The sequence below is a fragment of the Pollachius pollachius genome (assembly GCF_949987615.1).
Source record: "Pollachius pollachius genome assembly, chromosome: 5".
Classification (NCBI taxonomy): Eukaryota; Metazoa; Chordata; class Actinopteri; order Gadiformes; family Gadidae; genus Pollachius; species Pollachius pollachius.
This window is the reverse complement of record NC_136938.1, coordinates 25,489,261-25,504,129: the sequence shown is the minus strand read 5'-3', so window position 1 is coordinate 25,504,129 and position 14,869 is coordinate 25,489,261. Positions and strand designations below refer to the sequence as shown.

The window sequence follows — 14,869 nt, the reverse complement described above, 5'->3', positions numbered from 1 at the left end:
CAGAATGACAAAGGCTAGTTGTGACAGAACTGGAGCCAACGTTGCGTCACTCGGCCACTCGGACGGCCTGCGCCGCAGAATGAGTATTCCGTGATGGCGAGAGGCGGGCACTGATACATACGTGCTTCCCGAGAACAGGAATAGACTCGGTGTGTCTTGATGACGGCCACGCAACATAGATTGAACGTGAGCCTCAAAGCAATGCATAGGCACCACAACAAGAGCTTATCCAGGAACTAGCCAGTCCCAGGGGAGTTATGAAGAAGATGTACTATTCACGATCATTGTTAAAGGCTGAAACATTCTCAGACAATCAGGCCACAACTATGCTATGAAACGTCATTCTTGGAACAACAATAGCTGATGGGTTATTTGAGGTCAGTGTTTCTCATGTGGCCAAGCTTTGGGGGGTTGAATTCAAAATATTCAAACCACTAAGGAAGTCTTGTTTTTTTAATGGACAATCAGGAAAAAACTCCTTTATTTAAATTGATATATAGATTACATATCAATTTAACAGCTCTGATTAAAATAAATCAGAGCTGTGGTATACTGATACCTCAAACACATATGTATCTCATCTAATGTTAAGGTAAGGTTATTGTATATTAATTGCAACAAGCATTTTGTAAGAGATGGCACTTTTGGTACAAGCTGAAATCCTCTTAATGTCTTAAACATTACAATTCGACTTCACAAAATAATACCAGCCTCATTTTAATGCCAGTGTACAGCAAAATGTCAAGCACAAGACATTTGCTCAGAAAGCGACAGAGGGACGAAGGAAGTTTCTAGAACACCAGCTGTCTGGTTTGGCCCGATTAAAATTGTAAAACAACCAAGAAAACAAGCTTCCACTGTGAGGGACATATGCTGCCTACAGAACAGAAAAAACCTTCAGAGCATGACCCTAGCTCGACTGGGCAAACAGTCTGGGGCCCGGCCTCCCTCGCCTCACTGTGAGACTACATGCTGCACTGACCAATTTGTGTTTTTCTAAAAAAAAAAAAACTACTTTGTCACCAGACAGGTGGACTGTGTTTTCCCAAGACAGAAAGCCGGTTAAAATTTGAGCGCACACAAGCAAAAAGAGTGACTAATAACATGTTCACACTCTTCGGCTGAGAATTCAAGGATTGTCGGTTTTGCATTGCGTCACATGGCTTTGTGTGTGTCTGTCTCTCTTACTACCAAACATGAAGCAAAGTCTGACTGTAATTTGAGTAAGGCGCTCCTGCACTCAGCCTTACATCAGGCAACATCCATGCTCTTTCGACCGTAAACAAAACAAGAGAAAGCCCTGAGATGTGCCAACAATCTGTGGCGAGTTAACAAAATAGAAAAGAAAGTTAGCAAAAATGGATGTTCTTGAGAACATTTGCAGTGCTCGCCTTTGCGCACATACAGTGCTATACAATTTTTATAGGCTTCCAACAAAAGCCGACTTCCATAGGAAAATCCCCAGTGCCAAAGAATTAAGCCTACACCCAAATCTCTCTCACACACGCACACGCACACACACACACACACTTCTCGTACAGTTTATGGAGAAATTTCTGCCAACTCAGAGTGGTGGGCTGCAAGCTACATTTGCCGAAAACAAAAAAAGGCCTCCATTGATTTGATCGGTGGAGTAGTTGTAAGTCGTTCACCAGTGAGGAATGTTTTGGATCTGTGCCGGGCATAGTGGGAACCATTGGACCGAAGCAGTGGACTACCATTCAAATTAGAAACAATAAACCACAAAGTTTGTCCTATTGCTTACTACACGTCAGTCTAGAGTCTGGACCGTGTGTTGCAACATGGCCAAGCTCCTAGCCAAACTAACAGGAGAAGCACACTCTTCAACCATGAAGCCAATCTGGTCTCTAAAGACGATACAATCGGTATTGTCTTGAGGAAATATTTACAAATATTCCCATGATGTAAACCTTTCAAAAGTGATACAAGACTCGCAACAATAACCAATTCTTCCAACAGTTCACAGAGCATTGTGAGTCAGCGCAAAATGATCCTCATCTCAATCTCTGACACTTAAAATTAAATATAGGAATGGAAGATAAGGCTGATTATAGACAAATCACAAACCCTCAATATCGATTTTCATTACAGGGAACCTATTGCTAAGCAATCTGAGGAGAACTATTGTGCACAATGCTTGTCTTCCACTTGCTATATGGGCGTCAAACAACAGACCACAACACCTCAAACAGGATCAAACAACAAGGCTCCCGTTGTTCGAACACACACCGGTTCATACTGCTGCACAGCAGTATGAACTGTTAATACTGCTGTGCGGTGGATGTGGAATCCCCAAAGGTCGATGCTGTGATTTCTCAATCCGATGCTTCTTAATGGGGAAGTCGTAGCGACATTACTTTAATAATGGATGCCTACGTAGTTGAGAGGGGAAGGGAGGCCAGGGTGACTGCGCGCCTGTTGCATTCTACTAGCATTGACTGACGCACACCTGCAACAGAGGGCCCTGGTGTAATCAAGACGTGTTTCTTAATGGAGAAACAGTGGATTTTTCATTGCAAAATAGAGCAATGGTGTAATTAAAACCTATGTAGAAACAGTGAGTTTGTCATCGTCATTGACACACAACGTTGGCATGAATCTGTTAACCACTGCGAATGTATACAGTTCACAATAACACAATATCCCATACAGCTGCCCTATACTGGGGAATATCATAGACATAGCTCAAACCAGGGCCTTAACTCAGGCATCCCAGTCCATTCTGCCACAGAACACAACACACCAAACTGATGACCATAACAACCACTCGCATGTTGACATTACTGTTGATGCCTTGATAACATCCACATAGCAAGGTGTGCTCTTTATGACGCTGTGAATTCAGAAGGCCTGCCTGCCGTCGAGTGTGTGAAGGATATCTGCCGTCCGTGCTTGTCCAGGGGCCGGCGAAGCGGGGAGTTGATGCGGTTCCGGTGGACCCTCTCCACCAGTCCATGGTGACGGGTCCCTCTGACAGAGTCCAGCCCTGAGGGGAAGCCACCCTGGGGAGTGGGGGCACAGGCGAACAGCGGTCAGATCTCCCAGGCTTACATGACTTGTACAGCAGATGGGCTTTGCAGTGCGAGTTGTGACTCAAAAAAAATATTCAATATTTTTTCATGGGAATCGCCATTTCTTTCTTTTCTTGCAAGGTTATGTAGGGTGATTAAATTCAGAATAAATAAAAAATATAAATATATATATTTTATAAATTATTATATTATAATAATTACATTTATATATTATCATTCAGAATTAATAAGCAACACCCTACTGCAAAGATGAAAAATATAATCAAATCTAGCCTAAGCAATACAGAGACATAAGACAGAGGTAGGCGTTCAATTCAGAGGGGTTGATACTGTGAGAGAGGATTCAGTTTGAGTTTTGTATTATTTTGTAAAACAATACATACAATCCAAAAACATACACCGCAAAGGCAGCTTCATGTTTTCAAATGTATCAGCCATTTGTTCTTGTGGCATTCACTGTAGGACCATTATTCTGCACACTCTGTACTCCACCAAAGAGTGAAATCCAGCGGCCATTCAGAATAAGGAGTTTCCCTTTCCCATTAGGATAAGGGATCCCACAGCTTAAAAGCCACTTTGCCTAACAACTGGGATTGATTTTCTGCGCCGCGGTCATAGTGCAACTATCACAGCTCTGCCTCAAAGGGCCATTCTTCCAGCCCAAAAAGGGGACTTTTACCTGGCCCCTCTATACCCTGGTTGTGTACTCTCCTCGGAGAACTGACACAGATACTGGTGTTCAGCTATTGCAAAGCACTGCAGTGATAAGAGCATTACAAGCACTACGCCTCTCAAAGAGGGGCTGGGAAAGATATGCAACCAGAGCCAAGCATTGATCTACTATTCTGTCTTTGCCAAAGTCTTTATAAAACCCCATCTGAATTATTTAATGGCCTCAAGGGGGTGGGCGAATTTGCACTTCTGAAGGTCCAGTACACTGATCTGCTGTTCTTCTGCCAGGAGTTTAGAAAACACTTGAATAGACTCTTGAGGGCAGATGCAACTGGCCTTGAGAAGGCGAATGCTGAAAACAAGACCTTGGCTTGGGTTTGGATCGGAATTATACAGCGGGGGCTTCGGTTCTAGTTGGATTTAGCCATCACATAGACTTCTTTGTTTTTGTATTTATTTTCTTAACACTAACTTTGTCGGGCGTGTCCAATGAGATGTCATTATCGAAGGAGCACTAGAACAGTCCATGCAGCGCAGTTGGCGAGGGCTGTTACCCACCTGGAAGTCGTTGCTGGTATTGCCAATCTGGTTTACGTTGGGCAGAGATCCGCCATAGTATGGGGCCCGTGTCTGAGACAGGCGAAGCTGCTGGATCTTCTGAAACTGCACCTGCCACGTCAGAACAAAAAACACAAACACGCATTAATACGAGCTTTTGTTTTTATCCCCAACTCTCTAACCGAGCGCGGTGACTGTTTAAGGCTTGTTTCTAATGGAACAGGAGGGTGGGTGCCGATTAGAGATTGGCCTTCCACTCTTATTACAAAACGGCCTTAATCCAGAGACAGAAAAATATGTCAATTACCATCTATTATCTTGTTGTTCCCATGCTTTTTTCAGAACCTCTCTTTGATTCGGTTGCCTGTATCGACACCTTGGAGCGTGTATAGAACACTATCAGTGTTTAAAATTTCAACCACGCTGCTCCCTACATGAGGCAAAGTGCGTCGAGACCGAGACACCAATGATTGCCTTTCATGTGATGACTAGATTTCTGAAATAGGTCAAAAAAAGGGAAGATTAAAGTGTAGCTCAACACCAGTTTCAGCAGGAGAACTTCAGCAACGTGATTCAAAAGATGCATCTGAGCGGTCTGAAAAGGAAATTGACACTTTGGGGTCCATAACAGCATTTCTGAGGGGCTTTGAGGGAGCGATGGAGTGTGACCCCTTTCACACTCCCTCGAGGTTGGGTGCACAGCCAATAGAAAATGACCAATCTGGAAAAGAGTATTTTTTTTTCTGGAAAATATCTCTTTTCCAGTTGTCTGTGAATCTGTACAAGCCAATTTTATTTTAAGATTGCTTCCAGCAAATTCTGACCAATGGGGGCTAAAAAAAAATGCAGGGTGAGAGCACCAAAGGTATTTTTTTAATCAAAATCATGCTCTGTTACTAGGCTCTCTCTTTTTGGCACTGGTATACCACAATGTGATCAAGGGTATCAGATGATATTTAACTTGCAAAGTTCATAAAGAATTGCTGTAACCATGTTGTTTTCCAATAGGCACACTGGTACACTCTGATTGCATGTGAATACATATGTAAGGGAAACAAATCACAGATTGGCATGGGACACAGGACTGTTAAAAAGAATATCTACACCTACCATTAGCATCTATCATCATCAGCGTGCGAGGAAATTGGCAATATATAACTCTACATCAGTTGTCACAGGTATCAACTCGTAGTAAACAAGTGAGGACTTGTTCTACTTTGGCCTTTGGTTAACTAAGGCCATTAATAATTGGGAAACAGTGCATGTGAACTTGTGTCTCCCCTTTGTCATATTTTTTTTTCTGATGCCTTGATTTGATTGCATGCACTGTACACACAGCCAAGACAGAGATTGTGTTCAAAGAGAACACTAAAATGCAAAATCATTCTGTTTAAACCGGCATTCAGCCATTTATCAACTTTCCATTTCATTTATCCAAGAAAATACTTTAACAACAACAATCCCTAGGACGAAATTTCAGGAATAGTTTTTGTAACAAAATATGATTCATGAATACTATTATGGTAGTAATCAGGCATTATTTTCTTCCACCACAGCCGTCCAAAAATAAGAATGTTTCACAATAGGCACTTACCAGTCGGGTGGTTTGTGTTCAAGGAGAAAACCAGAACAGAAAGCCTACTTCAAATTACAGTGGTTTGCTGGAAGAGACGGGCTGCACGTCTGTCAAGCCTCTATACCTGCACTCAGTCACTCACTGGGCCATTCTGTCCTGCAAGGGTCACTGACAGTTCATACCTTATGGCAAAGTTAATTCGGTAGAACCTCAAAACCACATCCTCTATGACTGGCCAGTCAGAACGCCCTCTAGTAAAAATAACACACTGTATGCCAATGATGGTATGAAAATAACATGAATGGTACCTTTTATATAGTCTTGGGAGAGAATATTATTGAAATGATGTACCAAACCATTTTCATGGGAGGCTACAATTTATTAAAATATTGAAAGTTGCGAAGAATCGTGAAATACGACGCATATAGCAATGCTGTTAACTCGTTACAAAGTTAAACATGATATCGCTGTGACCATTAGCAGTACATAATGGTATGGAGCATGCCATCCCAGTTCTCTAATGGGAACCCATCAAACAGGGCAAACAACGTTTTTGAAAATAAATGTGTGCGCCCTATAATTATAATCAACTGAAAAGCATTAATGCTTTCATCCAGGTTTTGCATGCAAACTATCCGAATTCATCACAATATCTTCAACAAGGACTTTTAGCCAAGCTATGGACTTAAAGTGTGTGATTTATATATCATCAACAGTGTAGTGACACATGTGTAACGGGTCGGAAATAAGGGCCTGTCTCACACACACACACACACACACACACACACACACACACACACACACACACACACACACACACACACACACACACAATTTAGGGACAGAATTTGCGGCTCAGAGAGGTGGGTTGTGAGGTACATTTCCCCAACAAAAAATGGCCAACAAGTGCAAAGTTGTTATAATCAAAGCCTCGGTCAGGGTCTAGTATCTTCAGCGCCGTTTGATTTACAGCATAAATGTGGGAATCATATTTGCATCTGACAACAGACGCACCAGTCTTACCTGGAGATGAGGTGCCATATCACCTCATCAGATAGAATATGGGGGCAATGTCTCATAGGTGCACATCCTCTCCCCCAAACATCAACGCATCCCGTAGACATTGATGATTGACAGATTGATTGATTGATTGGTTGACTTGAAACGCAACACTTGACAATCAATATCATCTGACATCTCGAAGAGAATATATAAAGCACAATTAACAAATCTAAACACAGACAGTTCCCTGGAACAAAGCAGAGAACATGATGCACAGAGAACCAGGAGGACAACTCTTGATCTTTACCCTGGAGACGTTGAGATCCGTCATGAGCTGGTCAAAAGCCCGGGTCTCCTCCGCCTGTTTCTGGTTGTGCAGAGCGATCTTCTCGCTGAACTTCCTCGGGTTGGAGCCACCTGTGCCCGGGGATCCAGACATGGTGCGGGCCGCAGTTTTTAAAAAACTCCCAGCTACTTCAGAAACTAAAAAAAAAACACGAAACCGTCTTGAGTCCAGCTTTTAGACCACACTAAAACCAGGTTTTGGTAAATCCATCGGGGGGGTAGTAAACGCGCGTCACATCGCTCTCCCGGTCCGAGGTAAGGCCGGAGAAAGAGGGCGGCTTCCCGGGTACGGAGTAACGTCAAGATGAAGTTTGCGGAGCGTCTCGCCAGGCGGTCTGGCGGCTAGCGGCTAAGCTAAGTGTTGCTCTGATGAAAGTTGAGAGTCGCTGTGGCTAAAGCTAGAGCTACACCGTAATCACAACAGTGTACGGGGGGGGGGGGCGAACTGTATGAGCAGCTATATACGCTGGGTCACTTCTACAACTCTTGTGTTTTCCGAATAAACTACCGATACACTCTACGTGTCGCAGACACTTTTACTTGTTGGGTGACCGTGTTGCCGGGGTCCTAGCGGGGCGTTAATGTCACTAACAGCCCGGGAGAAAACAACCGCGGCTAGCTTAGCTTAGCTAAACTGTCAGTCCCAGAGCCGCCACCGTGGTGTGTGTGTTTGTTTGTTTTTAACCCACAAACGCACTTTGCAAAACTCAACAACCAAAAAGGAACTCTAGCCTCGTGAGTCGCTTTGTATACATGTGTTGTCACCGAAATGCATCGTCCAAACTGTCGTTAAAGTGAATATTGTCGGCTTAAGTGGCGAGTATCTGAGGCGTTGAGGCAGAGGTTGGCTTTTCAACAAGTGTCAGACCGACGTGAGGTCGTTGCCGCGGACGACTGCAGGTCCCCCCCCGCTGAAAGTAACACGGTGCTCCCTTTCGTGGCTGATCCCGTCACATACAAGCAAGTGTATTATAAAGCTCCACGATACGAGTCTTTAATTAATCCACACACAACGGATGCATCGTATTAATCTGTAAAAAAAAAAAAAAAAAAAAAAATCCAACAAACTAAGGGGAAAAAACGCAAAATAGTTGAAGTAATCCGTCCATGATCCCTGCTTCTGCCAAGTTTCGACCGGGGGTTATAATAAAAATAATATTTGTCTCACTGCTCGTCGCTTCACTAGGTTTGTTGCAGCCAGATTCCCTGGCTTCCTCATACTCTTCTGCATGAAAAACACAAGCGTAACCTCGTAAAAAATAAACATAGACTGCCCGAGGTTCCCACAGGGTGGCAGTAAAGGGCCTTCTTGGGTAGGTTTGAAATATAGGCTATTAGAACAAAACCAACGGTACATGCATTTCAACCTCGTCTTCCCACTGGACAAGTAAACTAACTTGTGCGGTGTAATGTATTTTAACCGAACAGAAAACACACATTGGCATCTGGCAGCTTTATTCTAAAACAGATAAAAATACAAGTAATGGACTGTTAATCAGGGAAAACAAAGCACTTCGAAAGTATTTACCATATTTGAGGTCTACGAGAAAATATAATATATTTTATTAAATCGACAAATAAGCTATTTAAAAAGGCCTTTGAAGTAAGTCCAAACTCTAGTACAAATAGAATAGTATAGACTTGCATCTACGGGACCAACCAGCATACTGAACCATAATACTGCACATGGTCGAAAGAGACTCCCACACATGTTCTGTCCCTGTAGTTATTAACATTCACTACATATTATTGTAGACTGACAACATACAAAATATAAATAATGGCTGGTTTGCTGAATCTGCTAGACGAATTACATTATAAAAACAAATATGCGCGAGCAAAGTTAATTTCCGGTCAGTGACAATGATAGCCAATCCAATGTAGTACAGAGTAGAAGTCCTCAACAACGGTGTATCAGACTTAATGGGGAAAGCCAATAAAACAGAACCAAATCCAGTCTATTTTGGAAGGGACAAGACACATTATTTCACTTTTTGCCAGATGAAAGATGAAGGAAAGCTTTGGTGGTGTGAGACAGAAGTGGCATATTTTTGTCTCAAAATGCTGGTAGAGATGTTTGAGTCAAAGATCAACCAATATATAGGTCAAATGGCCATGGGCAGTGATATCAGATGCAAATTCAAACTGAAAAAATCCATACTGAAACAGTAGGCAAGTTATTTGAAATAAATATTTATGAATATAAACACACTAGTGTTTTCGGAATTAAATACAAAATGCAGAATTTTAAGAGTGCCACAAATTATTGGCACAACTATTCAAAACTAACCTTTCGAATGCCTTTTTCTGTTAGAAAAAAAAAAAGCTCTAAAAACAATCTACGGCAGACAAGCTGGAGATAGCTTGAGTCCAAATGCAGGACGAGCTGGAGAAATAATGAAACGTACTACAGCCCTGCTGTGAAGTACGACAGCACTCTGTTACTGGGGAGGGTGGGAGATATAAGGTCTTAAACTTCCGGCTGAAAAAGTGAAATAAAAATATTTTCTTGTTTTCTTTCCCCACATAAAATCATCATTCTGCAAGCAATCAAAGCTCATGCACAAAATATTTGCAATGCTTAGCACAACAACTCAAAAATTGTCTTGAATCAAAATCTCAGCAACAAAATCATAAATGATATATGGTGATGCACCTAATCAAAATAATACACATACATTTGCATATGCAGATGCAAGAAGTGCAGAGGGAATCATAAATGGAAAGTATTGCAATTTTTTTAGCAATCCACTTTAGGGAATGTGCTGTAAGTCTCTAGATGGTCTCTCAACTTCCTTTATTTCCCATAGAACTTCTTGTTGAGCAGGAATATAAGCAGGTTGACGTTGATGGTGGCCCGGTCGAAGAGCTTCATCACGGCCACGCCTTCATACTGCAGCTGCAGGAGATCCTGAAAGGCACCATGGAAAGATTGCAAGGTGGATGTTGTTATTCCAAGACAGAGGTAATCAAGCTCATTTCCTGCTTATTCCAGTCAAATCCACTTGATAAGGAAATTCTGGTCTGGAAATGGAGATGGAAATATAGATAATCTTGTGGATATCCTACCTGATATTGTAATGGTACCGTTTCCAAGTGCACACCCAGTAACTTTGCCTTCACATCAAACACTCCGACTGTCTCTGACGGAGAGATCTCAAAGATAACATTCTTCAGCCTGAAATGAGGAGAGATGATTATGAACCGACACACAAATACAAAGATTGGCTAAAAGCCATATTGAATACCAGGAGTAGAGGTCACGTTCAATTCAGTACCATGAACCACAAACCTAAAAACGAAATATATTTGACTGAAAACACGAACCCATGGTGAGTGGGATTGCTAGTCTCAGAGAACAATAACAGCAGTTAATCTCTAAGCAACGTTCTCGAAAAGCCCTTCGCTGATGGAAGCAGAACTCACTGGTTTGTCTGCAGATCGTCAATCTCGATCAGCACGCCCTTCTCGTGAAGACGCTGGGCGTTGTATTTCATGGACGTCTGTTTGGTCTTCTTTCCCTTGTTTTCGCCCGATTTCCTTGACAAACGGAGTTGTGGGAGAAACACGTTATCATACGTTGCCACTTGTTTCTTATGCTTCTGACTTGGTTAGTAGATGGACAATTGGGGCCGATTGATGTTCCTCCTCACCAATAGATCAGGTTTTTCCTAACCGTACAACAATACGCCGGTATTTTATCAGCCAACATTAACATAAAACACTTTTACTACTTTTGTTTCTATTTTTAAACCAGGGATGAGGCTTTTAAGATGCATGGTTATATAAATAACTTGCCGTGAGTGTGCTGGCAACATATCAGAGGCATTGTTTTTTTTAATGACTTGTTTATTATGTAATCGAATGAGAATCTATACTTTTGATTGGCTAATCCATGTGTTTCAATCCACTTACTTTCCCTTGGTGGCCAGGTTGTCCATGCACGTCCTGATGTACTGGTTGTAGTAATCGATCTGCACGTTAAAGAACTTGGTCTTTGAGTTGAGGGCAGTGTTGGTCTGCTGCAGTTTCACCAGCTCAGCTTTCCTGCGTTGACGATACCGCCGTTGATTCCTGATGTCCTGTATGATGAAATCGCACCGCGCACACACACACACACACACACACACACACACACACACACACACACACACACACACACACACACACACACACACACACACACACACACACACACACACACACACAAATTGCAATGGGGGATTAGTAACGGGTAACCCTTGAGACCAGGGTTTTAATATCAGCTCAGGTCTAGCCTCCTGGCCTGTTTCCCTATTGTTTACGTGTATTGTGTCCTATATCCAAGGATATAAGGACCCTACGTTAGCGCAAGTTGAAATCCATTGGTCTGAACTCCCATGTGTTTAGGTCTAGCAGAAGGGTCAATCTTTGTTTCTGTGTTTATGGGGAACATTAACCACTATACTGTACATACGTTACATACTTCATACATTATGTACACTGCTCCCCTGTTAACCCTCACAAGGAAGAGCAGAGGACACCAATCGGGTTGCTGTGGTTTTACCTTGGCTATGTCGTTGATGAGGTCCTGGTAGCGGTTCTCCGGATGAACCCGGCCTAGCCCCGCCAGCCTCTCAAGGTTGCTCCTGATCTTGTCCTTCTTGCCCTGGAGCGTGAGGCTGTCGTCTACCACCGACTTGGCCTGCTTCATCTTCTCCGGGGTCTTGGCGTCGCGGATGGCCCTCCTCTGCATGGCACGCTGGTACTCCAACTCCTGGGGTCCAGGGGAATGGGTTCAGTGTTTGGTGGGTCATTTATGACATGGATTGGCCCGGTATTGAATTTGAGAGTTAATTGAACGGCGTTCAATTAGGAGATTCACTTCAATATGTTAACAACTTCAGAGCACAGAGAAGTAGGTCAGTTGGTAAATGATCCAAGTTGGTAAGCTGATTTAGTTTAGACTCAAGTTCTTTCTAACCTGCTCAGGGCCACCTGAAGACTCCAGTATCTCAGTGAGGGTCTCCCCTGGTTGGAACCGGATCACATCAACGATCAGCCTCTTGGTGCTGGAAGATATAAGGAGAAAATAACATGATGAAACCCAATAGAAGTAACACAGTCCACAAGGGGGGGGGTTGTTGATAACGTACTTGAGCAGGAGGGTCTTGGCGTCCACCTCGGCGTTGGCCTCTCCGGGGACGTCAAACTTGTTGGCCAGAGTGAGCGACACCTCGGTCTTCCCCATTACCTCCTTGTTGGGGTCGTCTGGGGGAAGCGGGTTCTCCCCTGGGTGAGTGAGAGAGAGACACACAGAGACACAGACAGAGAGAGAGAGCCGTTTAAGGGATGGGGCAGGTTCAAAAGGTGGTTTGTACTGAGGAAAGATCGAGCTCTTTCACAACCTGGTTCGAGAGCATCACAAAATAACCCTAACCCTAACCCTAGCAGCTAATATCAAGCCAGTAAAAGTGCGGTAATCTAATCCATAGACAGTAGAATCAAAGACAGTGGTGACGTCTGTGACGGACCAATCAGAAATAGAGGCGGGCATGTCTTTTTCGGGATAATGGCGTGGCCATAGTAGGATCCGTCATTTCGCCTCCAGGAAGGAGCATGACGGCTGCCTGGGACTCACCGATCAGGGACTCCACCGTGGGCACCTCTCCCAGGTCCTCCAGCAGCTCGTGGATGGGGTCGTTGTGCTCTGGAGCGATGGCGTCCTGGTGGTCCAGGAGCAGCTAGGAGAGAGAACAAGGTGCAAGTACAAGGATGTCACAAACCGTCCCCAAGGAAGACCAATGAAGAAACCAAAAGGCAAACGAATCAGCACAGTGTCAGTCTTTAATGTAGGTTATAGAGGTATCATATTGAGTTCACATCGTTGTGTGTGTGTGTCTGTGTGTGCGTGTGTGTTTCTGTCTCAAACTCACTGTGTGTGTGTTGATGACCTCTCCGATGGAGATATAGATGACTGGTTTTTGGAGGTTGACCAGGTCCGAGTATTGATCCACGTTGAACTTGTCTTCCAGCGAAGGGACGTCACAGGCGGCCAAGATGAAACGTCTGTGGTGGAGGACACGACAGGCACGGACGTTTTATTAGACACAACATGACAGCAGCGAAGATTTCCCCTTGCTTCTGAGCGATGCAACACCCGCAACTTCACCGTGTCCACACACACACACACACACCTGAACTTCTGGTAGGAGTTGGTGAGGTACTCGTTGATGGGGTTGAGATGGGCGTTGTCCCCCTGGAACATCTTGTTGGAGGCGGCGTGCTGCAGCAGCTTGGCGATGGAGCCCAGGTTCCTGCGCTGGTCCGTGGTCAGCTGACCCCCGGCCGACAGCTCGATGATGTCGAAGGCGTCGGGGGCAACGATGGCTGGGTTCATGTAGCGGTAGTACAACAGGTTGCCCACAATCTGCCCGGTAAGAGACTTAATTATATCTCTGTTTTCGAGTAGTTTCATTAGAACTTAACTTCAATGGGAAAATCATTCAAAGAAAGCCTGAAGCGTGTAGCCAGGAAGCCCAGAGAGTGTAGGAATGAAGTAGCTGGAGACAGGATCCAGGAGGAGTCTCACCTGAGATCAGCCAGCAGAGAGACGGACACCCCTACTCCCCGCCCAAACCCTCCCCATACAAAGAGGCTGGAGCCAGGGGAAGAACAGGCCACCAGAAAGGGCTAAGGCAGAGCCGGGCTGAGAAGAATAAAGAATTAAGGGAAGGAAAGAAGCATGAAAGAGAAGAAGAGTGGCATGGTGGCGATGGAGACAAAGTGTATGAAAGAGTGAAAGAGGGAGAGAGAGAGAGAGAAAGGGTTTAAATAAAGAAAGGCTTAGGTAAGCATCGCTGGTCAAGCTTGGAAGAAAAACCCAGTTTGATGTAAGGAGAAGGATTCAAACAGTGACGAACCTTGACCAGCTCGTCTTCGGTGGCATCTGGGAACTTCTCATGCAGTGTGTCCTTCAGCACCTTGGAAATGAACCTCATCCCGTACCTGGTGGAGGATCCCAACCAAGACAGCACAACACGTGACAGTTAGCAGCTTGATCCACAGCGACCGTAACAACAACAACAACAACAACAGACTCTGATGAAGGCGGAGAGGATCGCTTACGGGATCTTATCCACCGAGACAACGATGGCCTGCAGGAACTTGTCCGTGACCGTCTTCATGTTCTTGATGGACGCCTCCAGCCTGGTCCTCACCTCCTCGTGGGCCATGGCCTGCTCCGGGGTCACCTCGTACGGCAGCTTGCTGTGGGGGCGACGGGGAGAGAGCGGGGACAGCATAGTGTGAATAAAAAAAAACTATGAAATTAGCACAGACGGCGTACTTTCCTAGCCTGGGTCCGCCCGCCTACGTACCTCCGCTAAATGTAAATTTCCCTTCAGTACTAGGTATGGATTTGCGGTATATTCACGGGTTTTCTGCAGCAAATTTTATGGCGGTCCAATCAGCGAAAAGATGAGTTTAAGCAGAACAAGAGTGGCTATCACGACCAAATGTTAGCGATAAGTTATAGCAGATCCAGAGCGGCACCGGGCAGATCCAAAAGTTTTAAACTCCAACTGACACCCGCCTTCAAGTGAGGTAACGTTTGTCAATGGAGAGTGGCCAGACTCTCCAAATGTGCAAATGAAATGAAGTACGAGAGTCTGGTAGGACCAGG

General features: G+C 44.3%; 2 protein-coding genes across 3 annotated transcripts in view; both read right to left on the bottom strand.

Moving 5' to 3' along the window:
• The window catches only part of crtc3 (CREB regulated transcription coactivator 3), a 34,439-nt gene extending 26,024 nt beyond the window's left edge, over positions 1-8,415 (bottom strand). For both annotated transcript variants that reach the window (XM_079736435.1, XM_079736436.1), the window contains exons 1-3: positions 7,169-8,415; positions 4,284-4,394; positions 2,901-3,023 (exon numbers count right to left, since the gene is read on the bottom strand). In XM_079736435.1, the coding sequence (XP_079592561.1) occupies positions 2,901-3,023; positions 4,284-4,394; positions 7,169-7,300 (366 nt within the window). In that variant the 5' untranslated portion in view covers positions 7,301-8,415. The remainder of the gene's footprint in view (positions 1-2,900; positions 3,024-4,283; positions 4,395-7,168) is intronic.
• A 229-nt stretch (positions 8,416-8,644) lies between these two features.
• The window catches only part of iqgap1 (IQ motif containing GTPase activating protein 1), a 33,838-nt gene continuing 27,613 nt past the window's right edge, over positions 8,645-14,869 (bottom strand). Inside the window, exons 26-37 of the mRNA XM_079737166.1 lie at positions 14,314-14,454; positions 14,109-14,193; positions 13,383-13,615; positions 13,122-13,254; positions 12,827-12,929; positions 12,342-12,477; positions 12,170-12,257; positions 11,753-11,962; positions 11,122-11,288; positions 10,633-10,746; positions 10,276-10,384; positions 8,645-10,117 (exon numbers count right to left, since the gene is read on the bottom strand). Of these exons, the coding sequence (XP_079593292.1) occupies positions 10,004-10,117; positions 10,276-10,384; positions 10,633-10,746; positions 11,122-11,288; positions 11,753-11,962; positions 12,170-12,257; positions 12,342-12,477; positions 12,827-12,929; positions 13,122-13,254; positions 13,383-13,615; positions 14,109-14,193; positions 14,314-14,454 (1,633 nt within the window). The 3' untranslated portion in view covers positions 8,645-10,003. The remainder of the gene's footprint in view (positions 10,118-10,275; positions 10,385-10,632; positions 10,747-11,121; positions 11,289-11,752; positions 11,963-12,169; positions 12,258-12,341; positions 12,478-12,826; positions 12,930-13,121; positions 13,255-13,382; positions 13,616-14,108; positions 14,194-14,313; positions 14,455-14,869) is intronic.